The 27,057-nt window shown below is 35.8% G+C and overlaps 1 protein-coding gene across 1 annotated transcript; it reads left to right on the top strand.

Annotated features, from left to right (window-relative positions):
- On the top strand, positions 1–26,458 carry fgf14 (fibroblast growth factor 14). The gene is made up of 4 exons (XM_056466064.1): positions 1–1,244; positions 19,893–20,003; positions 25,775–25,878; positions 26,438–26,458. The coding sequence occupies exons 1-4, from the start codon at positions 1,052–1,054 to the stop codon at positions 26,456–26,458; spliced, it is 429 nt and encodes a 142-aa protein (XP_056322039.1). The 5' UTR covers positions 1–1,051.
- The last annotated feature ends 599 nt before the right edge of the window (positions 26,459–27,057 follow it).

Raw genomic sequence — 27,057 nt, 5'->3', positions numbered from 1 at the left:
GCGGGGAGCGCACGCGCTCCACTCGCTCCAAACGGTTGGAGACGCTAAATGAACACGAGCTAGAGGATGAAGAGCATTTCTTGAATACGTTTTCTTTCCTGGCTAACGATAGCACTTATGCTGCACGTTTGTTTACTCCCGCTTCGGGGAAAGACTTTTTTATTTGAGTTTATTTATTTGTTCGCTCCTGTCACACCAGGTAGACGTCATCCTCAGCGGAGCCGCTCAGTGTTACTTACATTTTCCCTCAGAAGACATGCTGCTTTAGAAAAGGAAAAAACGTGCCTCGTTACCGAATAACAACGCGACCTAGAACATGAGACTGAATGGGGAGTGATCGTCTGAGAAGATCCCTTATCAACAATAAACACCTTCGCGTAAACTTACCTCAAGTCGCCGTCTTTACGCCGTCGGTTATTCTCAAGATGAGTGAACGTTTGCACAGAACCGGCGTGGATATCTGCTAAACTTGGTGAATATGTGAGACATATGAGTATGTGTAGTCGCAGGGCTCCACCTGGGAGACGAAGGTGGTCGCGTTTCTTCGCTTGACAGCTCAGAACGAAAAACGCTTTGTTTGTTCAGACTCCGCGAGTGGACGTCGCTGCCCAGGGTGCTGAATTTCATCAGGACCGGGTCAGAAATAAAGGAGGGAAAGTGACGGATCTGAGAGCCTCTCAAGCGTGCCGTGAATACATTTTGGCATTTTGGAGGAGACAGGCAACTCATGTGATATTTTTTCTTCTTTTTTTCTTCTGAAAACCATTGTGAAATCGGCAATGAAAAGTAACCCGCGAGCCGCGACATGAAAATTGGAGAACATGTGAAATACGGACAGTTGAGTAACACTTCACCTTTGTATTCATTATGCTAATTCAGTGTCTTATTTCGCCTGTCGTGATGTGTGGATATCTTTGATCATCATCCGTGCATTTCAGAGGGCAGAGCGCACAAACAGTCGCAAAAATGGGACAATAATTGAGACAGATCGGGCGGTTTGTTGTTGTCTGTGCTTTGTGTGTAAGGAGTTCAACAGCCCTGTTTTTGAGACATGGCAGCGGCGATTGCCAGCGGTTTGATCCGCCAGAAGAGACAGGCACGGGAGCAGCATATAGACCGACCATCCACCAATAGAAGGAGAAAAAGCCCTAATAAGAATAAAGGGCTTTGCAATGGAAACCTGGTCGACATCTTCTCCAAAGTGCGAATCTTCGGCCTCAGGAAACGCAGACTACGACGACAAGGTGTGGGAAGTTCTGTACACGAACCATATTTGTGCATATAAGAAAGTCCATATGATTAATATATTGATATAATCCACCCACATTTCATTTCCACATTCAGCTTTGACAAGGGACTTGTGGCGTTGGGCTGATGTTTACCTTGACGAGAATAGCTTGGTTTGTGTAGACGTGTGTTGTGTAATTTCTTTGACAGTTTTATTTACATCAGTTTGATAATGTGTGATTCTTGTTTTTTTTTTTTCTAACACATGTTTTTAGTCCTTAAATTTACAGTCAATAATAACAACACGTATTCAACGTAAATCTACGTACGTCATACTTTACAAAGCTTATTCTCTTCCGTTTTTAAAGGCCACATATATCAAAACTAGATATGATTTTGATACAAGCTAGCTGTTTATCAATTGTTTAAAATGTTCTGAGATTTGGCAAGTTCTCTCTCAGTCTTTGCTATACACTTGGGAGGTGTTGATGTTGAATTACTGGCACGTTTCATGAATGCAAGTAAAGCAGCAGGTGCCCAACGTGTTGCAGGAAAAAAAAAACTGCTATCACACCATCAGTAAACAACATCAAGTGAAAGCTTATCTTAATAGAAATGCCACCGACTCTACGTTCAGTTTAGGCCAGATTTAAATAAAACACAGGCTTGCTGTTACCTAAACCGCAATAGAAATCAAAAGGGAAACGGATAAGACTTACAGAATTATTCAAATCAATTTAAGTGTATTGTTTATAACAATTGTAATCATATAACACCTTTATATAAGTTTTAAATAAAAGGTGCTCAAGGACACCACAGAAAATCAGAAGCAATTTTTCAGCAGACAAAATTAATTACATAAATTGACAGTCTCCAAAGGACAAACATATATCAAGTTATTATGGAATCATGAGTGTTACCTATCCATTTTTACGGCCAGAAAATATTGTTTGCGGACATTTATTTAAAGTAAAAACAAGCAAAGATTGTTGACCAATAGATGAGCTACAGTCTTATAAAACTACAACAGAGATGGCGATTTGGCATACTGTACATCTTTGTACCTGTCAGAGATGTCCGAAGGGGAATCTTGCACAAATAAGCAATGAGTAAAAGATGTAGCTGTTGCCAGGAGAAAGGGAGAGTGATGAATTAGCCCTGCAACGTCTCGACTAACGTGCACCTGTGACGGCCATCTTATTACAGATGGCGAAGAGCTCATGGCCTCCCCTTACACTCCAACTTTTTTGAAACCGCTTCTTGCAAGTCAAGCGTGGCCGCTTTGTCACTATTCACAATTACACACAGAGAGTCGTTACAAAAAAGGGTGTCTTTAAGCATTTGCTGTTTAATATGACTACCGGTGCTCACCGCTGGTTAGGCAGCCTCTTTTGAGTCCTGTTGCCTGTTGTGTTGTTGCCTGAGTTACTTTTGATGGAGCACCCCCTGGGATTTACCTCATTAATTTCCCATTGCAGCTAGATTTACAAAATCTTCAGTGAGCATTTTCACAGCCTTGAGGGCTCACCAGGGGCTCTGTGGAGCTGAGCGTTAGCCTGCCCACCCTCCTAGGCTCTCTCACATGTAGACCGTGTGCTCAGGAGGAATAATGGGTAGTTTGGTGGTGATTATTTAGTAGTGGTCACAGGAAGGACATGTTCAGCATGGCATTTGAGCTATTATGTGAGGCAGTGAGATGCTACGTTCGTCTCTGGTTTAACTCTTGAGTTTTGAAGTAAGCCTTGACCATTGTAAATTCAGTATAGAAAAGCTTTTTGTGGCAGTTAGGGCTGTGCGATTTAGAGAGATTTTTACATTTTAATTGAGATTTTTATTTTTTGAAAGATTGCAAATTCGATTTGATTTGCGATTTAATTTTGTAGTTAAGCTTCAGCTCAGTAATCTGTATCGTAGCTTCTTACTGATAAAATGCAGTGAGTGTTAGTTAAAAAGGGAAGTGAAAATATATTAACTTAAGTTAAAGATTTATAAATAAATAGAAATTAAACACTCATTAGTCTCTAGAGCAAACATTAAGCACAAATAAATTACCTTACCTTTCTGTAAACATGTTGAACTCAAATTAGGGAAATGGTGTAGCTTATTATAATACAGAACACTCAGCTAACTACAGTAACAAACAGCTGAAACAATCCTGAAATTGTACTTTGCTGTTGCTTGCTTCTAGATTGAGTGTCAAATACTTTCAATTCAACACTTTTTAGCAAGACTCTCCTCATATAGCTTCCTGTGGTGCTTTTTTAGTTGCTGGTTGTTGTATTTCCTCATGCTGTGGCAACAATTATTACAAATTTCCTGTTTTTGCTCGGTGTCTGTGACTTTGAAACCAAAAATATTTCCATATTACCGTCTAATATTCCCATATTAATTCGTCTATTAATGCTTCGGAAGCAGCAAATGCCATCATCCCACTCGTAAGCGCTTTCCTGTTTGTTTGTTTTTATTGTGGGTGTTTAGCATAGTTCGGTTGCACAATTCTGATTGGGCAGAACGAAAGTGTGCTCACTCAATTGTCTGAAGTCTGTCACACACAGACAGCAGTCACACATTTGCTCTGGGTGGGGGAAATACATATATATTTTATATCGCAACATTTCAAATCGCGATTCAATTTCGATTTATCACACAGCTCTAGTTGCAGTATAGGATCCAAAATCAGAAAAGACATGCATTTTTAGTGTCTTTTAGTTCTGTCAGATGTTTGATATTTTTTTCCTCCTTCATTTGGAGTGTATACGTAAAGCATGTGGTTATAGATTTGGCCAACACAGCAGTCGAAAACTTTAAACAAGGGAACAGTATTTATACTGTTTCATATTGACTTATTTGACTTTCTCGACTCCCGGGCAGAATTGTGTTATTGACAGGGTATTGGGTTTTCCAGATCATTACAGAGCTATAAATGTCATGTAGCACTGATTCAGTGATGCCATGCTGATATTAGACAGTTTTATAGATGTGTAAACAACAGTACTAGTAATGGTATACTAGAAGAAAACATTTATGTATGTAATCTAGTTTGCATTATCACATTTTAGTATTTGTAATTATTATATTTTATTCCATTTTAAAACACTCATAGTCAGAATTAGCGTTTTGTTTAGATTAGAAGATTGCATATTATTCATTCAATGGCAGTTGATTTTTCAGTTTATTGATTCTCCCCGTAACTCTTTAGTTTAAGTAACTATTTACAGTACACCATTTAATACTGGAATATCATCTGTTATTAAGATATTAACAGTTTATTAACAAATATAAAGTACAATCTTATTTTACATCCCTTGATTGACAGACTATTGGGTTTTCAAGATCATCACAGAGCTATATATGTCATGTAGCACTGATTCAGTGATGTCATGCTGATATTAGACAGTTTTATAGATGTGTAAACAACAATACTAGGAATTGTAGATTACTAGAAGAGACCATTTATTTTAGTAGGTAATCTGGATTGCATTATCACTTTTTAGTATTTGTTGTTATTATATTTTATTCCATTTTAAAACACTCATAGTCAGATTTTGTGTTTTGTTTGGATTAGAAGATTGCATGTTATTCATTCGATGATAGCTGATTAGCCACAATTTATTGATTTTCTCTGTAACACGTTCGTTTAAGTAACTATTCACACCATTCAATACTGGATACCTGTCTGTTATTAAGATATTAACAGTTTATTAACACAGAGTATGATCATATTCTACTTCCATAATCTTACCCAATGCATAAACCTAAATACTACCTTGCTAACTAATAATAAGCAGCTAATTAATATTTTATTGAGCTAAAATTCTTAGTTAAGGCTTTGTTTATGGTTTGTTAATAGCATGGATTGTACATTAAAATAATGTGTGACCAAACTCACTAATGAACATTTAAAAAATATTATGTAGAAAGAAAACAAACTACTCTACAATGATAAAAAAATAAATTAATAAATGAAATATCCATAATGTAATTTCTAATCTATATATTTGTATGAATATATAAAATGTTTCTTTACTCATTAATAGGCCAAAATTTAATGGAGAATCAGTATACAGAAGCTGAAAATGTGTTTGTGTGTAAGAGACCTTAAAGAGAGAGCTCACCCAAAAGTAAAAATTTACTCACTATTTACTCTCCTTCAAGTGGTTCCAAACCTTTATGTGCTTCTCTTTTCAGTTAAAAACAAAAGTAGATATTTTGAAAAATGTTTGAAACTTGTAAGATTTACTTCAATTGTAGGGAAAACAAATACTATGGAAGTCAGTGCTTACAGGTTTCCAAGATGTTTCAAAATATCTTCTTTTGTAAAGAAAATGGAAAATCGAACAATATTGTAAAAAGTTAATAATGTGTAAATGATGACAGATTATTCAGTTTTGGGTGAACTGTCCCTTTAATATCTTAATATTTTCATAAAAAGCTTTTACAGTATTAGCACAAAGTCTTGCTTTGGTTTATACGGTGTAATTTAAATTTAAGTTGTCAGAATGGACACAGACTGTTGACTTCAAATGCCCAGTCAAAGCTGTCAGTTGTGAACAAAGTCGTGGCTAAAATGTGGATCATACAGTGTGACAGTTGATGTTGTGCAGTATGTTTCAGCTTTTGCCTACAATCACATTGAGGTCATAGTGTACTGTCAGGAATGACTTTAGGCAAGCATCCAGTAGGTTTCTTAGAATGAAAGCTGATTGAGGCTCACAATAGATGAGTTATTGAAATCGATCAACTGTTGGTAGTTACTACAGTTCATTTGGTTGTTGCATCCATAAGCCCATTCAGGCTATCCATGTCTGATGTATACAGCAATTGGCACAATTCTAATAAAATGAACAGTTTGTTAATGACCTCAGAATATATGGGAGAAACAGCTCCAGACAGAAAGCCAGTCTCCTTCAAGCCAGTAAAAAGAAGCGCTTTCATTTTTCTAAAATCAGTTTGTGCAAAACAGAAATGTTTCCGCTTTGATTGCATCTCAAAGTGCTGCCATGTAAAACTTTTTACTCCAAAGGGCATTTTATGTCGTATGGCCCTGAAAAAATAAACATTGTTGTGAAGCGTTTGCGTACTAAAACACCCTGTGGCAAATTCAATTGATAAAATAAGTAGGTGGAAGGTTGTGCATGTTTTTGTAAATCAAAATGTACAAGTAACCTTGTGTTCAAGATTTGCTAAAAGCATGTGGTGAACATTCCTGTGCAGAAGTCATTTAGAAGTCTTTAGGAATTAAGTGACCAGAAATGACAACATTTTATTTTTGTTCTACTGCATTTATCCACTGTGAAGGTCTGATGCTTATTATACTGATAAGTGATAAATTTGACAGAGATTCTTCACGGCAAGACATAGTTCAACACGCTGTTTGCAGGTTAGGTGTTGAGTCCAATTACAATGTTCAGTGGAATGGAAGACCACCAGTGGAGACTAACTTTTAATCTCTTTCTAAGTCTTGTTAAAAACCTTGCATGAACTAAATTAGTCCTGACTGAAAGTGCACAGCACCTGCTTTAGTCTTGAGTGTAAGGTGATGCTTGTTCTCGACTGCGTAAATTACTGAGTTTGAAGTCAGTTCGCCTGTAATGAGAACATTTCAGTGATTTTGCCCATTTTATTTCCACCATGTTTCATGAAGTGAGTATAGATGTGTAAATATATAGGTATAGATTACAGCTGCACAATATATCATTTCAGCACTGATATTGCAATGTACACAACTGGAATAGTTACATCGCATAGATATGAAATATACATGTAATTTTTATATTTACATACAAAACCATAAAGCATGCTTGGTTTCACTTTTATCTTTGCTTAATTGCATTAATCTATGCTTGTAGTTTGTTTATTATGTTTTATGCATGATTCACTGCCCTACAGAAGCAAAAGTAACACATTTGATAACACTTTAGGGACCAATTCTCATTATTGCTTATAAGCATGCATGTTATTGAGATATTGGCTGCTTATTAGTACTTATAAACTACATAATCAGCATGATCTTATTCTACATCCCTAACCCAATTCCTAAACTACCCTAATATCTTTATAAGGAGCAAATTAGGAGTTTATTGAAGCAAAAGTCATAGGTAATGGTTTGCTAATTGTGAGAATTGAATCTTAAAATAAAATGTGGCTATAAATCCTTTACAAAATAGTGCTTTTCAACCATTTGGCGAAATTGTTTAGATACAGTATATCACAGAAAAATAAAATATCGCAATGTCCAAATTTTTCAATATTGTGCAGCCCAAGTATATATGTATAAATATATATATTTTCGTGAAATAGTGTATGGATCAAAGACAAAAATTCCATGTTGGTGTCTTCAACAAATAAATTTACAAAGGTGATTTTATATACAATAAAGCATATGAAAATTGAGTGGCCTACTTAAATTGTTTATACATATTTCATAAAATAAATGGTTAAAATATTTAAAGTAATTTTGTGATGGTGAGTTCCCAATTCCTAAAATTGCTTAATATCTATTAAAGAGCGAATTAAGAGTTTTATTGAAGCAAAAGTCATAAATAATAGTTTGATAATTGCGAGAATTGAATCTTAAAATAAAGTGGGACAATAAATCTTTTCCAAAATAGTGCTATTTAACCATTTGGTGAAATTGTTTAGATACAGTATATCGCTATATATATTGCAGAAAAATAAAATATCGCAATGTCCAGATTTTTAAATATTGTGCAGCCCTAGTATAGATGTATAAATATATGTATTTATGTCAAATAGTGTATGGATCAAAGACAAAAATTCCATGTTGGTGTCCTTATCAAATAAATTTACAATGGTGATTTTATATACAAAAAAGCATATGAAAATGTAGTAGTGGCCTACTTAAATTGTTCATACAATTTTCATAAAATAAATGGTTAAAATATGACTGAAGTAATGGTCCATAATAATGCAGTGAACACATATATTTATGCAAAAACTAAACACATTACTTATTTTGCCATGTACTTAATAAAATATACAAAACAATAAGAATAAGTGATCATACAAAATTGGTTTATATTTTAAATAGTTAAAAATTGCCTCCTGAAAAATGGCTAAAGGATATTAGCAAAGGCCATGTATAAAGGTTTTAATTGACTTAGTTGAATGAATTAGTTTTTGGTGAGTAAACAGTGATCCTTCAATAGATTCTTTTAAAATGTTATCAATTGTTCTTTGTTCTAAATATACCTGAGGTATTATGTAATTAAAACTACTGTATTGTTACACTGAATGATACTTTATTTGAAGTCTTAAATACAGTAAACCATGGCAAAAAAGCAGTCTATTTTACTCATAAAAAAATAAACTGGACACATTCTAATAAATGAAAAACAATTAAAGCTACAGTATATTACGCTATTATTGTTTTTGTGCTTGAAAACCTTGTCTTTGACCCATATACTGTATACATAGTAAATATTACAGTACATACATTTCTCATTAAATCTGATAAGCAACAGCAATATGTGTGAACGAGAGTGTGAATTTTATAAAACCATTTATTCCAAGATGTACAGTATTAAAGCTGCCGTGCTTTCCCAGTCTTCCCTCTGTGCTTGAACAGTGCGGGCGTGCTCATAAAAACTGGAAAAGCCCTTCTCCTGTTCCGGAAAATCTATAGTGGGTCAGTCACATGTGGTTAAGTCTGCAGCTGGTGCTGTGTGCAGTGAGACATGCCCTCCATCCCAGTCTGTCTGATGATAGCTACCTCCACCTGTCTCTCCCTCTCAACCACACACACAACCAGGCACCTGCTGCTAACCTTTTTTCAGCGTCAATGTTTTGAACATCAATCATCTTTAAAAAATAGGCAGATTTACACAACTTTAAGACATCACAATGATTGATACATCCAGTGTCTCAGTAGCTACGTTTACATCCGCCTATTTTTATGCACATTTTGGAATCACCAAGATGTGCATCCATTTTGAAAATGACGTTTTATTCGATGAGAAAAGATGCTCATAAACTACGATGGAAACACTTTTACTGAACATTCATGTGATTTTGTTATAAGAGATCATTTGATGATAAAAACGTGTGTGAAAGGACAAACCAGCAGGCTGAGCTCATTGTAAAACATCTGAAATATTGTTTTGGTCATTATAAAACACCTTAACAATTTGAGTATTACCATTATTATATTATTAATGACCTCCAGAATTGTCAAAAGTGTCTGTGCTCCACATCTCACGTCTTCAAACGCCACCACGTGTTCATTACGTGTCGGCATCTTCTTCTGAGGTGCAAGTCCTTTATTAAATAAGGAAAAGATTCATGCAGCTTCTCCTACCACAGCAAATTCCGTCTTTACTGTTGATATTTGGCGGCAGTTAATCAGGAAGTGACGATTTTGTTCTCTTTGACTCGTTGGATGAAACGCTGCTTTATTCGCGTGTCTTTTATGCAATATTCCAGTTTTGCGCATAAAGTTCATTCACAATTTTGGATGGAAACACAGCTATTAAAGCTTTTAGTAAAGTTAATTGTGAGCTATAAGATTAAAGAGATAGTTAGATTTTATTTTTGTGACTCTCCACACCTGTGTATATATACAGTTGAAGTCAGAATTATTAGCCCCCCTGAATTATTAGCCCTCCTGACACTTCTATACAGCTTAAAGTGACATTTAAAGGCTTAACTAGGTTAATTAGGTTAACTAGGCAGGTTAGGGTAATTAGGCAAGTTATTGTTTAACGATGGTTTGTTCTGTAGACAGTCGAAAAAATATAGCTTAAAGGCACCAATAATTTTGACCTTAAAAAAGTTTTTTTTTTTTTATTAAAAACTGCTTTTATTTTAGCCGAAATAAAACAAATAAGACTTTCTTCAGAAGAAAAAATATTATCAGACATAATGTGAAAATTTCCTTCCTTTGTTAAACATAATTTGGGAAATGTTTAAAAAAGATAAGAAATCAAATGGGGACTAATAATTCTGACTTCAAATGTATATTATTTTCTGTGGAACTATATTTTATATTGGAACTATGACTAATATTTTGAAAATCAACAACATAGAAGCCCATTGAATTATTAGCCCCCTGTATATTTTCCCCCAATTTCAGTTTATTCATTCATTCATTTTCTTGTCATCTTAGTCCCTTTATTACTCCGGGGTCGCCACAGTGGAATGAACCACCAACTTATCCAGCACGTTTTTACGCAGCAGGTGCATTTGCAACCGCAACCGTTCTCTGGAAAACATCCACACACACTCATTCACTATGGACAATTTAGCCTACCCAATTCACCTGTACCGCATGTCTTTAGACTGCGAGGGAAACCGGAGCACCCACACGAACGCAGGGAGAACATGCAAACTCCACACAGAAACACCAACTGACCCCAGCCGAGGCTTGAACCAGCAACCTTCTTGCTGTGAGGCGACCGCACTACCTACTGCGCCACTGCATCGCCCCAATTTCAGTTTATCAGAAAATATTTTTTTCAACACATTTCTAAACAAAACATTTTACTCGATATTTTTCAAGATATTATTATTTAGCTTAAAGTGCAATTTAAATGGTTAACACGGTTAATTAGGCCAGTTAGAGTATTAGTCAAGTCATTGTATAATGATGGTTTATTTTGTAGACAATCGGAAAAAATATTGCTTAAGGTGGCCAATAATATTGACCTTAAAAAGGTTTTAAAAAATTAAAAACTGCTTTTATTCTAGCCGGAATAAAACAAAAAAGACTTTCTTCAGAAGAAAAAATATTACAGGTAATACTGTAAAAAAATCCTTGCTCTGTTAAACAACATTAGGGAAATAATTTGAAAAACTGATGCCATGCAGTTTTGGAATAACATGAAGTAATTTTGGGATTAGTGAGTTGTTAAATTTGTGCACTTAATCGATTTACCTCCATGCCATTTATTTCGATTGAGTTTGCTAAAGTAGGCTTCACTATTACTTTTTCTAATTTGTAGAGATGGCATTTCATCTCACACCATTTGTGCTGCAGACTTACATAGAGTTATACATCACGTCGGATAGCTTTTTGAAGAGAGTTGTGCTATTACTTTTCTCAGATTTTTCCCTGGTGGATGATAAAACAGCCCACTCCCCTGCCCCAACAGATTTGCATTAAAGGAGGGAGATGAGCCATATCTAGAGACCACAATATCAGCTCTTTTTACTTAGGCCTGTAAGACATCACCTAGCAACCACTCAGAACAGCCTATCAGCATCGTATTTCCAAACAAAACACCTATATTGCTTACTCGATCTACTACGTCTGGCGATTTTCATTCAAACTCTTTAATATCCTGTGAGGCTGTGGGAGAGAATTTATGAATGGATGTGAAACAATGCTACCGATGCCAGTAGGTCACATGATGGTGATGTCTAGTGACATGTCAAAATTACATTATCACTACATATTCGTCCTTTATAAAACATGCAGTCTTTACTGATTGTGAATTTCAAGTTCAAATCTAGTACTTACTGTAGTCAAACAGTGTTGAATTTCAAATGCACTGCCAGTCTACTACTGTAGATATCACGGTTGTAGTTTAACTCATCGTTTATTCATCCTGAAGTGGTTTAAAACCTTTGAGTTTCGTTCTTCTGTTAAACACGAAAGAAACTATTGAGAAGAATGTTGGTCAATGATAGCCATTGACATCCACAAAACAAACAAAAAAAACAACATACTGTTGAAATCAGCAGCTACCAGTTATCATCATTCCTCCAAATATCATCTGTTGTGGTCTAAACCGAAAGATCTCTGACTCTCTATTTGGATTGAGTTATTGCTTTAAAGTCCTTGTGAATCAGACAGATAGTCATTTCTATCGACTTTACTGCAGTGTTGTAATGCATTTTTATGAATAGAGGGAGTAGTTTAGCGTTTCTCCTCGTCATCACACTTGTTAATGTAAGTTAATGGTTGGAGAGGAATGGTCAAATATATTTTGTTCATAGGGTTATGATTCGCACTAATTAAATAATTGCTTCGCTTTATTTGACATTCTTTGGGTGGTACTAAACACAAACGTTTTGGCACAATGCCTTCCTCAGTGTGTGACACAATCCTCTCACTCCACCCTTTTGTCCCACAATCAATCAAATTGCGTCATTAGTTAGACGGCCACTCGATGATTAAAAAACAATCTCGCCGCATGTCAGAATGTGATAAAATGTAAAGAATTTTTGAATCCAGCATCAGGTAAAAATATAAGAATAAAAACATGTATTACCTGCTCTACTCGTAATATGGTCTACATGTTAAAATGCCCATGCCAAGATATATATATATAGGGAAGTGATCACGTCAGTTGAAGCTGCGAATTAATGAACATAAATCAAGTAAATGACGACAAGATATAACTTCGGCAGATTTTGGACATGACGTTAAACAACTAGAATGCATAAGAATCGAAGAAATGTTTGAGTCACATAGAGGAGGTAATCTGAATAAAAGATTATTACAAAGAGAAGCGTTCTAGATTCATAATTTAAAATCACTTACACCAAGAGGAAAGAATGAGGAACTGAAACTTACTGCATTTCTTTAACGGTTTGTTGTTTAGCTATAATATTGTGAATTCTGGATTTTTAAGATGTAATAATAAAAATAATGAGATAATTTTTTTTTTTTTTTTATGTTTTGGACTGTCTGAATTTCATTGTAGTGATGTAGACGTGAATAAGTAAATGATAATAATTGATATGCTATTTTCCTGTGAAATAATGTTTTTGAAGGTGAAGGTAAATATTTCTTGTGTGGTTAATTATGGTATATTGAAATGAAAATGAGATTGGTTTTTAATCATCGAGTGGCCATCTAACTAATTATGCAATGTGATTGATTGTGGGACAAAAGCGTGAAGTGAGAGGATTGTGTCACACACTGAGGAAGGCATTGTGTCGAAACATTGTTTAGTATCACCTGAAGAATGTAAAGTAAAAACTGTATTAAGCAATTATTTAATGAGTGTGAATCATGATCTTTTAAACAATATTATTGACAAGATTAACGCACCAAAAAAAACAAAAAAAGGAGTGTGCGCAGGGCAAACTTCTATTTGTATTGGAAAAGCGAACTTGTGCGAACTCTAGAAAAGGCGCGACATGCGATCAACCCCTAAAAGGCTGCCTTCATTTGCGATCTCTAGCAGTTGATCTTCTTGCAGAGACATGCTGGATTCACCTGATTTGTTGACGAATGGGTTGCGGATCCATTCCTTGGCAGTTTGTGGGTCCTTCTCTGGGCCTTTTCCCCCTAGCAAAGAAACTTTCCAAAGACGTCTCTGTTTCTTACTCATTTTGCTGCTTGTGGGTTAAATTCGGGCACTCAAGTGACTGAGAGATTACGGTCATTTTTCAAAATAAAAGATTTTTTAAAATAAAAGATGGTTCAAACTCAGATAATAAATAAAACGTAAATAATTAATGATTTCTTGTGCGGCCAGGTACCAATTGATCCACGGTACCGGTCAGTTCACAGCCCAGTGGTTGAGGACCACTGATGTAGCACATACCTCTCAACCCTCCCATTTTTGCCTGGATTCTCCTGTATTTTGCCATTCTATCCCTCTATCATTCAATTGAACTATTTTCCCGTATTTCAGTAAAAGTAGCTTGAGAGCTTATCTTAAATGTGATATAATTGCAAGAGCTGTTCAAGACAATTAGGCTTTTTGGCTTGAAAGCATGTTGAAATTAAAATAAGAAAATCTATTAAATTAAACATTTTAAATCAATTATAGCTATGCATCAATCGCCACCCTCCCTATGCAACCTCTAAATCAGTCAATTCATGTAATGGTTAGTGATGGGTCATTCTTGAACGATTCATTCATTTGTTAATTTTTCTTGAGTCCTCAGTTTGAATCGTTTGTTCATCACATGAAAGACAAAAACCAATCATATACATTTAGAGCTGGAAAAAGATTTGATCCGTTCATTTCTTGAGTCCTCGGTTTTGAGTCGTTCATTCATCATGTGAAAAACAGAAACCAGTTTTGAGTAATCTCTCTTTACATGCTTTCACGTGATGAACGAATGACTCAAAAATCCAAAGATAAGTTTAAGCTTATATGGGACTGTCAGTGTCAGGTGAACTTGACTTGTTTGGAGTGTGATCAACGTTTGGGCTAGTTGTAGAAGGGTTTGGAATCTCATAACATTTGAATGTTATTTTGGCAAACTGAACGAATTGAAGGAAATGACTCAAAAAAAGATTCGTTCATCTCGATGAACAAGACTCAAAGGTCCGAGTCAGTAAAATGATCCGAACTTCCCATCACTAGTAATAGTGCTGACTGACGGACATGCTTTGTACAAAGACAACGTTCCGAGAACAGCTTCTGTACATGCGATTTGAAGAGGATCGAAAGTGGATACTTTTGGATTTGGGTGTGTTTTAAAACAGACAGATATACTTTATAATATGTAAACATGTCTGTGACACTCCTGTTATCAAACAAAATCAAAATAAGAGATTCACTGTCCCGAATTTTTACATCTCAATGCTGACAGGTATGATGTAGCAACTCCTTTGCAATATGATTGGTGATGAGTTTTGCATTGTCAAGCAGCACTCAAACCTTCATCAGAAAATGGACATCTCGATATTGCATATGTAAATTTTGGATGGAACACACTGTAGCTGATGCCCATCTCTTTGATTATTCTAACATCTAAATAAATGCAGGGGAGCTCTTTGCTATCTTTAAGCGTTTCAAGATGCTGTCTCAGCAGTATCAAGTGTAGGTGGAGGCAGATATCATAAAGCACCACTGTGATTAGCATCCTTTGTATCTCTCCTTTCCTTTAAACTCATCCTCTCCGTCCTCCTTTTGTTCTCTTCTCTCGCCCTCTCTTTCTTGTTCTCTCTCCACCTTTGATGTGCCAGTTTCCTCAGCTCTGCCCTGGCCTAATGCAGGCAAATTCAGGGCAGCAGGCCAATGGTAAACAGCAGCACTGTACCTACATCAATATGACAAGGCAGTTATTTGTTTACCAGCCTGGAGTTAAGCACAGCAAGGCTGGTTAAGTGTATCGCAGGAGACCCTTATAGCCAAATGAGACTACGGCACTTTGTGCTGTAAGAAATCCTCAGTTTTTTCCCCTCTTGTCTCCTGAAATTGGTGTCACTCGCATCTATTTATGTGATTACCCCCGAGCAGTGTTTGCTAAAGCACAACGCAGACTCCCTAGAGTTAGATGAACAAAGGTAGATCATTTCTTCACACTTTTTTTCCACACTATAGATTTACAATATGCACACACTGCATGTACAACGTTAAAGGGAAAGTTCTCCTCAAAATGAAAATGAGCTAATTTACTCAGTCTCAAACTATCCAAGATGTAGACTTCTAAGTATTAAAGATCCTTTGTGATCAATAGAAGGCAGATCAAAAGCACTATTAGCACTTTCAGAGACATAAAAATGTAGTAATGACTTTGTATGTGGCTCTTGATGATACATTAAAGAACCCCTATTATACATGAAATATGGTCATATTTTGATTGTAAGGGTCTCCAACAACAGTCTAATATGCATGCAAGGTCAAAAAACACTTTCATGGTCTTATAATCTGCATTTATTTTTACCTAATTATCTCAGCGACTCCCATATGAATCGTTCAGCGATTAATTTGTTCCCAAACCCCTCCTCTGCGCGAAGCTAATCTACGCTGATTGGACCGATGACAGCCTGCTGCGATTGGTCGACACTGACAGGCTTCAGCGCAAAACCGAGTGAAATGCCCAGCAGCTAATCAACAATATAAAAGTAGTCACAGTGCATACACGCTTCATAGTGGATTTTGGCTGCCAGTGGGTGAATGTAAATACAGACGATGGACTAGACAATACCGACGACTAACGATTTTATTGAGCAAAAACTCCAAGAACTGGGGAGGAGACTCTACCTGCTCTTTTCACCCCCCCCCGCGACACCTCCCTCAGCACCCGCGTCCTCAGCAGTTATATCCGCGCCTCGGGCGGCAGAATAGAGAGGGCGGCGTCCGCGACACCTTCCTCAAAACCCGCGTCCTCAGCAGTTATATCCACGCCTAGGGCGGCAGAATAGAGAGGGCGGCTTCCGCGACACCTCCCTCACCACCCGCATCCTCAGTTATATCCGCGAATACCCCCCTCCCCCCCGGTCTTCAATTTCATCCGCGACAACAACCCCCCCCCACTCCCCGGGTCCTTACTTTACTAACGGGTCCCTTTCATTTTCACTATCGTGTTGAGGGCGGCGCGATCATCCTTTGCCTAGAGCGGCAGTTCAGCTTCCTCTGGCCCTGCACATACACATTACCCTCCTCATAAGACACAACACACACACACACACACACACACACATTACCCTCCTCCCCAGAGGACACAACACCCACGCCTAGAGCGCCAGTTCAGCTTGCTGGGTGCAATTTAGACAACTCACCACGAACCTGAGCTGAACTATTTTGAAACTTGACCGTTGCATGTGTGTAGGAACAGCTGACGATCCGTAAACAAAGCGGCACGTGTCGCGATTTCAACGTGGCTTTACACGCGATATGAGAATATAAAGTGTTAACCTGATACAGTACACACGGCTACAAGTAACAAAACATACCTTAATACATAATTTGCAAGCTAGAGTAAAGGAGGCAACAATTTCAATCGCACGTACTTACACTTGTGAAATAGAGGAAGAAACTGATCCATGATGCACTGATCCATATTCTGACAGTCTTTACTGATCCTTCCTTTAATATCCATCTGCACAGCCTGACTTCATTCGACCGGTGTCTGTGTGTGTGTGGGGGACTTTTTTTCTGTTATTGGGCGGGGCCGCAGGTTTCAAATCTCCTGGGTTTGCACGCGCAACTACGTGTGTTTCGTAGTAGCGTCATCATAAAACACCTAATGACTCGTTATCAAAACGACTCGTTTGAAGCACTATGAGTCGACTCTTTATAGACGAATCAATAGTTTTAAACACTACATTTACAGATTTAAGCCTTAGCTGGATATTTAACTTCACTTAGAGCTGTGTTACTACATGGAAGGGCATTTTCAAAAACCCATAATATGGGCTCTTTAAGGTTTAATCATTTAAAACAATCAATCTGTGCAAGAAATTAAACATTATTCATTAGAGTCTGGAGTGCAAGCTTCCTGTAGTTTAATGACGTCTGTCAGTGGTTGAGAATCTGTGAAAAGCCAGTCTTCCAGATTGAGATTGCTCACATGTGTAATCTTAACTTATTATGTAGGTTGCATCATCAAGGATAAGCAGAGTTAAATACCCTTTTGATTAACAATACAAGTATGTCCTTCTACTCGATTGTAACGATTGCCCACGTCATAGCGCAACAGGAAACTTGCCATACAGACTATCAAGAAGGAGGTCAGAACTGCTTGCTGAGACTGCAGATGTTAAATTGTTTTACAAACCAATATTTTGCTTCTTAAGACCTCCTGAGTATTATGTTTTTTTCCCACATACGTTTTTATCTACTGTATAAGTGCCAGCAGCTGTTTTACTTGCATTTTTTGAATAACCAAGTATCATTAGGGGTGTAACGGATCACGGTAGATCCTTTGATTTGTACAGATCACAACCTAAGGTTCGGAACACGTGTCCTACGGATTAATACATTTTTGACTGGTAGATTAATCCTAAATTTGTAAGGATCACAGAGAGATCACCTCTCACTTCATTCAAATTACATGTATGAAAGCAATTAGGCCTTCCTGTAAGATATAATGATAATAAAAGAAGTTAGGTTATTTGGGATGCGGTGGGTTTCATTAAAGGTGTTTTCTGTTGCCACTAGTTTATCCTGCATCAATTCATTGTGTAAGTTGCCCGATTAATCATTAAAAGTTTGGGATTTCAACAATCACACAACATAAATGATAAATGACGGTGATTTGCATGTTTATTAATCCTTCGAATCACTGCATTCAAATCTGAAAACGCAAAAATCTGTCTTTAGTCTTTTGAGATAGTTTAGAGACAGTCAAAGAACACAGAAGTACTGGGATAACAGTTTATTGTTTAGATAAAACCCCTGATGTTTATAGTAAAGATTTAAATCACCGTCACATGCGTTTAACAACGCTCAAAAGTGAAAGTTGTTAGCAGCAATTACATTATTCAGTCAATAGGTGGGGACAACCAGCCATCAAAAATATGCCACTGAATAATTCTTCAAAAATGATCCATTTAGCAATGAAACATAAAGTTTCATGAGTGAATAACTGAATAATTTTCTGGAAAATAAGACTAAAAATAAACATGGGTTGTACAAATTATAATGCTAGATTTATATATTTAGCGTTACCAGCAACAGTAGTAATAACAGTGAATTTTTCCCACTACTGAATATTTTACTATTTATTTTTATTCAGCTGATATTTCTTCATTTTATTTTTAATAAAATTACAGCTTCTAAGTTCTGTTTGTTAAAACCAAAAGTGTCTCGCAGTACTGTTTTTGTAATAAATGGAAAGCAAATTACATTTGTCTCCTCCCCTTTTTGGCTGATCTGAAAAATGGTCTGATCAGTGACTAAAAACCATTATGTGATCCCAACCGTGAGATTTGCGATTCGTTAGTATCATTGTTTCTACTAATTAGTTCTCCAAAGATTCCTTCATCATTTACAGTAATCTCTATTACGATGATGTCTACATATTTAAATCTGATACATTATTATTGATTTGAATGCACAGAATTATTGATGTTAAACCTGCTTTAGCGAGTTTCCCAGTGCAGTTCTTTAGAAGACTTTGATTGGCATAATTTAATGCGAATGCTTTGTGCAGCTTTTGAACGCTCCTCCACCACATGTCAACTGTATTTAGATGAGTTCCAACAGTGCAAACTGCTGTTCTGTGTCTTTTTGAATTAGCACCGTCTAGCATGCACACATTCAACATTCCCTAAGCGATACTTTTGAGAAGACACATCTTAGCGTAGCTGTAATGCGTGTATGTGCGTATTAACTCTGAAGCAAAGTCAAAAGTGTTTTGATTGAACCTTGATTCAGTTGTTAATTTCTTTAGATCATTATATAACAAAGCAAGTTCATCAGTCCTTTACACTCCCTTTTTGACTACCCTGTGATGTCCTAAAATCCATTCAAAAACAAATCTGTGGGAGTTTATGAATGGGAAATAAGAGGCATTTGTAATCATCGAACCAATTGCTTCTATTTAGCAATCAGATGACAGTGCTTCTCAAACTGATCATGTGAACAGCGAGATCACTTGCCTGATTACCCCGCTGATTTGTCTGATAAGCTGCCTGTTGATATCAAATTAAAAATATATTTAAATGTTCTACTCTTCTGGTTCACAGCTAATGTAACAATATGCTTTTATTAGTAGAAGTATTGAGAATGTGATTCTGTATTAGCACTAGGAGGTTAATGCAGTATAAATCTAAATCTAGCTAAAGAGGGCGCTACTGAGTCTACTTCTGCAGGTGTCAATAAATGCTCTGTAAAACCCAACAGTCAACTTCATCAAATGAAATGAGTGTAGTTAACTCAAAATTTACTTAAAGTTAATCCTACACATTGAAAAGAGTTTTGAACTCTGTGTTAATCGGTAGATTAAATACATTACTTCTAAATTCACCTGATATTATTGATTATTGACGTGTTTTCTGTCTTCCTCCACAGATCCCCAGCTCAAGGGTATAGTGACCAGGTTATATTGCAGGCAGGGATACTACTTGCAGATGAACCCAGATGGATCTCTTGACCGGGACCAGGATGACAGTAGTAATTCTTGTAAGTGCTCTCTAATGTCATCATATTGTAATTGCGCATAATACATAATCAAAACACGGATGCATTTGAAAATTAATGTTTTTTTTTTTACAATTCCCTTGGGGCAAAAATGATAGCCACAGTATAATGTAAAGTGTAAACAAATGCATATTGACCTTTACTGCACACACTTATAAAATCCATGTTACCGATTCATTTCCTGTAGTTATCACTGTTGCTGATAATGCATTTGGCTGGTGCTTAGGGAGAAGTGTGTGTGCATGTGAGGTGATAACTCAGGAGGCAGTGGTGTATTATTAGCCTCTACTGGGCCTGCTTTTCAAATGCTTCAGGCCAGCTGCTTAATTGATTTAATATGCAGCTGTACCAACAGAGTGACACACAGAGGGCTGTCTGTCAGTCACACACTCCAAGAGATGATCACATTTGACATTTGTGTGACACACAGACACACAAACTGTAGAGGTGGCTTAGAACTATATGAAACATATTGGTTGGTTATATTTTTAGATACATTAATTGTATTTTTGCTAAAGTAATCAAAAAACAGCAGGAGGTTGATTTTGCTCTCCTAAATTATATAGAAGTACCGGTTCTTCTATTTATTTTTATTTTAGATACAATTATCATAATTGTATTGGGTTTTAATAACATTTTTTAGTTGCTAACCAAAATACAGATAACAGAAAATGTACTGAGAAGAAATGGGATGATTTTTGGACATTTATGACACACTTCCAATACTGCATTTGATAAGATGTAAGCAACTGGTTTAAAAATTAAAGCCACCCAATATAATGCATCTTATTAAAAATAAGAAACCAGTACATGTTTTATTGGTACAGAATTGTCTTCAAACTTTCAAATAAAGATTTAAGCGTAACTTTTAAGAGAAAATTCTGACAGAAACAGAAAAAATACAGAAAAAAGTCAAAATAAAATATTCCATATTTTTTAGAACACAAATTAAAGGTGCTGTATTGAAGTTTTTGACTCTTCTAAGCATAAAAAATACCATAATATGTTGCATATATTTAAGAACATGCCAAATAAATGTTCTTGTTTATCTGAAAAACAATGCTAGTCAAGTCAGATATTCTTCTTTGAAAATATGCGTTATGTGCCAGAACGTCTGTTTTTGTTTTGGTCATTTAACCCACACAATGGCAGTTTAGCCAATTATATTTCAACACCCTGGGTTGCCTTGTTGGAAAAACAGCGTTTCATTCATTCAGTCAGAAAGGCTCTCAAAGTATGCAAAAAAGCAATCTCTGGTGGGTACTCCACAGCCCTGAAATGAGACGCAGATTCAGAGTTACACATTAGGGTATAATTAGCAAATAACATAAATATTACGAACATAAACATTAGGTGAGTAGGTTACATTGTAAACCCATGTCCTAACAACACACTACGTGACGATATTTTCAGTGATAAGCAATTTGCCTGTTTGCACCAGACCATTGTCAGTTTTCTGTAATAGAAGCTGTTTCTAAAATATAAATGTCAGGTGTTGGTTAGAACAAAACTCTTTAATATGGAAAATATTCCTTCTGTCCGTGTCTTTGCTTTTAGTTAGAACATACTTAAATTAGCCTTTAGACTCGACGGTCAGGCACATTGCTGTGTCAGTCAATCTGGCAACCTGTGCTTGCCTGGGTTTTGAACCTAGTGTGCAATACCTAGTTCAACCACCGTTACATACTGCACCTTTAACATATTTACTAAAAACATGTACCTATAATGAAACATAGAAGGAAACAATAATTACCAATAACTCTCTTACAATTTTTTTGTAAATTTTTTTGTTGAATATTGATGTAAATTGACTGATTGATTGAAAATTTTGGTGCTTTCTTAAAAATAATATTCAGTTTAAATAAAATACAATTATAGTTAGGCGATTTGCAGTGGTAGTGCTGTCGCCTCACAGCAAGAAGGTCGCTGGTCGAGCCTCGGCTGGTCAGTTGGTTGGGTCATCTGTGTGGAGTTTGCATGTTCTCCCTGCATTTTGTGTGGGTTCCTCCAGGTGCTCCGGTTTCCCCCCACAGTCCAAATACATGTGGTACAGGTGAATTGGGTAGGCTAAATTGTCCCTAGTGGAGGTGTGGTGAATGAGTGTGTATGGATGTTTCCCAGAGAGGGTTGCAGCTGGAAGGTCATTTGCTGTGTAAAAACATGGCATGGATAAGTTGGAGGATCATTCCGCTGTCGTGACCCCGGATTAATAAAGGGACTACTGTAAGCCCAAAAGAAAATGAATGAATGAACAATTCTAGTTATGAAATGCATTGTTTCTAGAAATCGCATAAGTTACAAACTAATACAGATTGAGAGATGTAGGAAACAAAGACAGAGTAGACGAAAAAGAATAAAATGTCATCAGGGACTCTAGTATCATTCATGCTTTGGAAGACAAAGATGTCCATTACTGTAGTTCCCTTGAAGAAACTGTTGCCGTGTGTCCACAGAGGACTTCTAGAAACTCACTTTGATATAACCATCCCACTCATATTTTTGCCACACTAGAATCTTCAAGACCAGAGCTTTTCTGAAATCATTTTCATTCAAGCACCCCGGGAGCCCTGCCAATTACCAGTGAGTTGAAGTGAGTTCATTACACCGTAGGTTTAAATCACCCCTTTGGATGCATTTAGTGTCACTCGCTAGGCTGTTGCTCCCCTCCAGTACAAACAATGGCCGCTACCTAACAAGACCGAAGAGCTGCTCCAACAACAAAAGATCCATTAAATCTGCCACGCACTGCTACTGTCTCCAATCGCTAGCCTCCTATGCTCCAGCTTGTAGCGCCAGGCTTCTGTTGCTGCCCACTGGGCATAAAAACAATTATTCTACATAATATGAGGCCCCCATTCAATTTCTGTGTATCAGTTTTTATGCACCACACTATGCTTGTTTATGCACACCGTGGAATGCGGCCCATGTTCAGTTTATTGATTGTGATTTGAAACCCAGTGTTTATCGTTCTAATTCCATTGTACTGATGTTTGCGTTTATTATTAGAATTAGAGGTTTGCTCTACATCCAGATTAAGCTCAAAATTGCATAGCGACATTCAAAAATAATTTTTGGATTTCATTTGTTTGCTGTAATTGCTTATTTTAGACACCTTTAACAGATTTCTCTTTTAAATTAATATTTTTACACAATGCCTGTAAATTATATAAATTAGATTAGTCAGTACCAAAACCAAACTAGAAGTAATCTAACAAAAAACTTAAGATCAGTTCAAACATACACCCAGATTAAAATGTTATTGGAAGGTTTTAAATACAATTTTAATAAACAGGAAAAATCAAGCAAAACATAACATATAGCAAATTTAGTTGAACTTGTAGTTTAGAGTTTTCTTCTTTTTTTTTGCAATAATGTGCATGAATTTAAATTGGGGCTGCACAATATATCAGGTGTGTTCGACTTCATCAGCGCTGCGCAGATTGATCAAAATCTTCAAAACTTGAAAACCAACATTAACTTTGTATGCCATCTCTTATACAGTATATATCATGCTTATTAAAATACTACAAATATTTTACTGTTGTATCAGTAATTTGTTTCTAAAGGCTAGATTGTTTGTTTGTTTTTATTTCAACCTTTTTTATACAGACTATTTACTGCATTCAGCTCCATGAACATTTTACATGATATATTTTAGTGAAGAACCTAAATATTAACTCAAATACAGTTGAAGTCATAATTATTAACCCCCCTTAATTATTATCCCCCCTGTTTATTTTTTCCCCAATTTTTGTTTACCAGAGAGAAGATTTTTTTTGAACACATTTCTAAACATAAGAGTTTTATTAACTCATTTCTAATAACTGATTTATTTTATTTTTGCCATGATGACAGTAAATAATATTTATCTAGATATTTTTTAAGACACTTCTATACAGCTTAAAGTGACATTTAAAGGCTTAACTAGGTTAATTGGGTTAACTAGGCAAGTTAGAGTCATTAGGCAAGATATTGTATAATGAGGGTTTGTTTTGTAGACTATCGAGAAAACAAATGATTTTGACCTTAAAATGTTTAAAAAAAAATGTAAAACTACTTTTATTGTAGCTAAAATAAAAATAATTAATAATCTCCAGAAGAAAAAATCAGACATACTGTGAAAATTTCCTTGCTAAGGGGGGCTAATAATTCTGACTTTAACTGTACGTCTTACAGACTTGTAATAAAATAATTGCCATCATTGATCTTGACACTCTAAAGGTTTCTTAACAAATTAAGTTAAAGTATTTAAACTATTTTATTAAATAATTATAAATTTATTTATATGATTATAAAATATTTTATTACCTGTCAAACCGTTTATGGACAAATTTTAAAAGTGATTTTGATGTACCTTGCTCTTTCTACTTAAAGAGTAGCTCACTTATTTTGGGAATGTCCTTTTGTTCAATCTTTTTTGAATTAAAGTGCTTTTTTTAAAATGCTTTTAATATCCACATTAATCTAAATCATTGTATTATTTAACACCTTGTTTGGGGTTTTACACTTATATATTGGAAAGTTTTATATCTATAAATGTAAATAAATGTAAACCCTTTTTAGCATATTTAAACAAGAAGTATTAGCCTAAAGAGGGATGTTTAAACTCCTAGAATTTGTGCTTATTGGTTTGTATTTAATAGGCCTATTCGTTTTTATGTTTATATTACCCTCTCATTTCCCCTTATTTCTCTCATGCGTTTGTTATATATTTAATTCATAATTCCCTTGTTGTCTGAAAATGAACCATAGTTTGCAGAGACTGTATTCTATTTTATTGTTATAAATGAAAAAATAAATGATGATGACGCCATGTGATCAGTCATCATGCTGCAACTTTGAGCCCCGAAGTGACCGGCTTGACGGCTTCGCTTTCAACTCCGCCCCCACCTGCGCGCGGCTAATCTCGTTGATCACCAGTGGTTCAAGTTGAACGCACCTATCGTTTCAGCATCCATATCGCAATGTGAGCATTTGCAATAGACACTTTACAGGATCTGCAATGTGGAGTCAGTATTATAATTGACTAGGAGCCACAGTTAAAAAACATGTGATTTAAAATTGCACTCCACAAATTTACCAAAAACTTATTTTTAAGTTATTTTTAAGGTCTGTGACAGTATAAGTATTCCAGGCCAGTTTTAAGCAAACAATAATTTATAATGTTTGTAGGTTAAAGAAAGGTTAATAAAGACCATACACTGCTATTTTACATTTGCTAACTTCTATTTATTTACCTAAATACTTTCAGACTCCCAGAAAACTATAAATCACAGTTCACTGTTTTTTTTTGTTTGTTTTTGTTTTATATTTACCAAATGCATATGATTTTATACAGATGTACTGGCCTACAAAATCATCCCATTCAGTCTAAAATTACAAATTCTTTAAAAAAAGAAGCATTCAAATCATCTGGTGAAATAATACTCAATATCGTAATATGTGTCGCAGGAAAATTAGATATCACAATAACATTTTTTTCCAATATCTTGCAGCCCTAATTAAACTGTATTACACTTTTTATTCCCAAACATGACCAAACTCATATTTTAATGGATATAACTTTAATAATATTGTTTGTTTAATAATATTGTTTCATTTAAATGCATCAACATTGATGGCTATATTCGCTGAGAAATGGATAAAAGTATTCATTTTCAAAAGGAAGCATACTCAATTATGCTGAACACTGTAAAAGGTTTAATTGGGAATGAATGTAAATTAATATATTTGTTAATCCATTGTTTTTACAGCGTTGTTCAACCTCATCCCTGTGGGTCTTCGGGTCGTTGCTATTCAGTCTGTGAAGACGGGCTTGTACATCGCTATGAATGGAGAAGGCCATCTGTACACATCAGTGAGTACACAGTCTTGAATGAAAACAATTCCTATTGATTGAACTTCTGATTTTTATGAAGAAATCAGGTCTTACAGATGGCAGATTGTTCAAGATTTTCATCTGTTCTAGAACCTAGTGACTTACTGCCTACAAAAGCAGTCAAATACCTCAAAAAACAACTGATTTCAGATAAGATAGGCGTTAAGTTATTGCTAAGACATAGATGGGGTTATTTAATAACATTACGTAATATGCAGCACATACAAGTGTTGTGTGAAATAGACAACAGTAATCTGACTGAAGTGTGCTTTTTAAGAAAGCTCATATGGTTCTGGAACAGGTTCAGGTTGGGTTTTGAATCCCCCATAATTTAACTTGAAAACGTCATAAATTTTTGGTCCTGGTCTCATATAAAATCTGCAATCTCTTGCTATCAGTTGCTAGCCTTCTTTCAGATGTTGACATGGCCGTCTCAATTACAATGACGCATCAGCTCAGGCTCAAAGCTGATTCCCTCCTCACTACTCCTTTATACCCCTTAAGCCTGAACTCATCTGAAGAAATATTCTCACTGCAGGTAGAAGATGAGTCATTGTGACCAGTACAAATTTTTGGGGGGCAGAACATCTTGTGATCTATTATTTCATTCTGCAAAAACTGATATAAGTGGTATCCATCCAGACAGGTAGACACATGTTGCATTCGAGAAATCATTAGGAAACTAACACACAATAGAGCATGTCTCTTTTGTGGTTTAAACACAGACCACAATTATGCACACCCACACATGCATTATTAATTTTATCAACATGATTTGTTGCTGAAACATTAGTGCTACATTACAGTCTTAAGGTTTGCCAATAAGCTTCACCTCGACTAGGCTGTCATTAATAACTCAAAACCATGGCAATTAGTCAGGTGTCGCACTTCTGTTTGATGCGGGTCATTATTCGACAGTGTTGAACAGTGAATGAGTGTTTGACTGAAACCTGTTGATGCACAACCTATATGTTACCATTTGCAGATTGTTTTCTCTCTCTCTTTCTCTCTCTTTTATAAGTCACTATAGATAAAATGTCAATTTATTTTTGACATAATTTTTTTTTTGACATTTTGACATTATTTTTGAATAAATAAATGTCAATTTAAATGTAATTATTCACAACACACAGATACCTTTGCATATAGAAATATATG

The sequence above is a fragment of the Danio aesculapii genome, chromosome 9 (assembly GCF_903798145.1).
Source record: "Danio aesculapii chromosome 9, fDanAes4.1, whole genome shotgun sequence".
Lineage (NCBI taxonomy): Eukaryota > Metazoa > Chordata > Actinopteri > Cypriniformes > Danionidae > Danio > Danio aesculapii.
Note: the sequence above shows the minus strand (reverse complement) of the source record. Positions and strands in the feature narration are given on the sequence as shown.

Excerpts from the sequence above, each read along its gene's own strand:
- fgf14 (XM_056466064.1), top strand. The coding sequence starts at position 1,052 with ATGGCAGCGGCGATTGCCAGCGGTTTGATCCGCCAGAAGAGACAGGCA. Across the intron at positions 1,245-19,892 it reads ACGCAGACTACGACGACAAG|ATCCCCAGCTCAAGGGTATA; the intron begins GTGTGGGAAGTT and ends CTTCCTCCACAG. Across the intron at positions 20,004-25,774 it reads GGATGACAGTAGTAATTCTT|CGTTGTTCAACCTCATCCCT; the intron begins GTAAGTGCTCTC and ends TTGTTTTTACAG.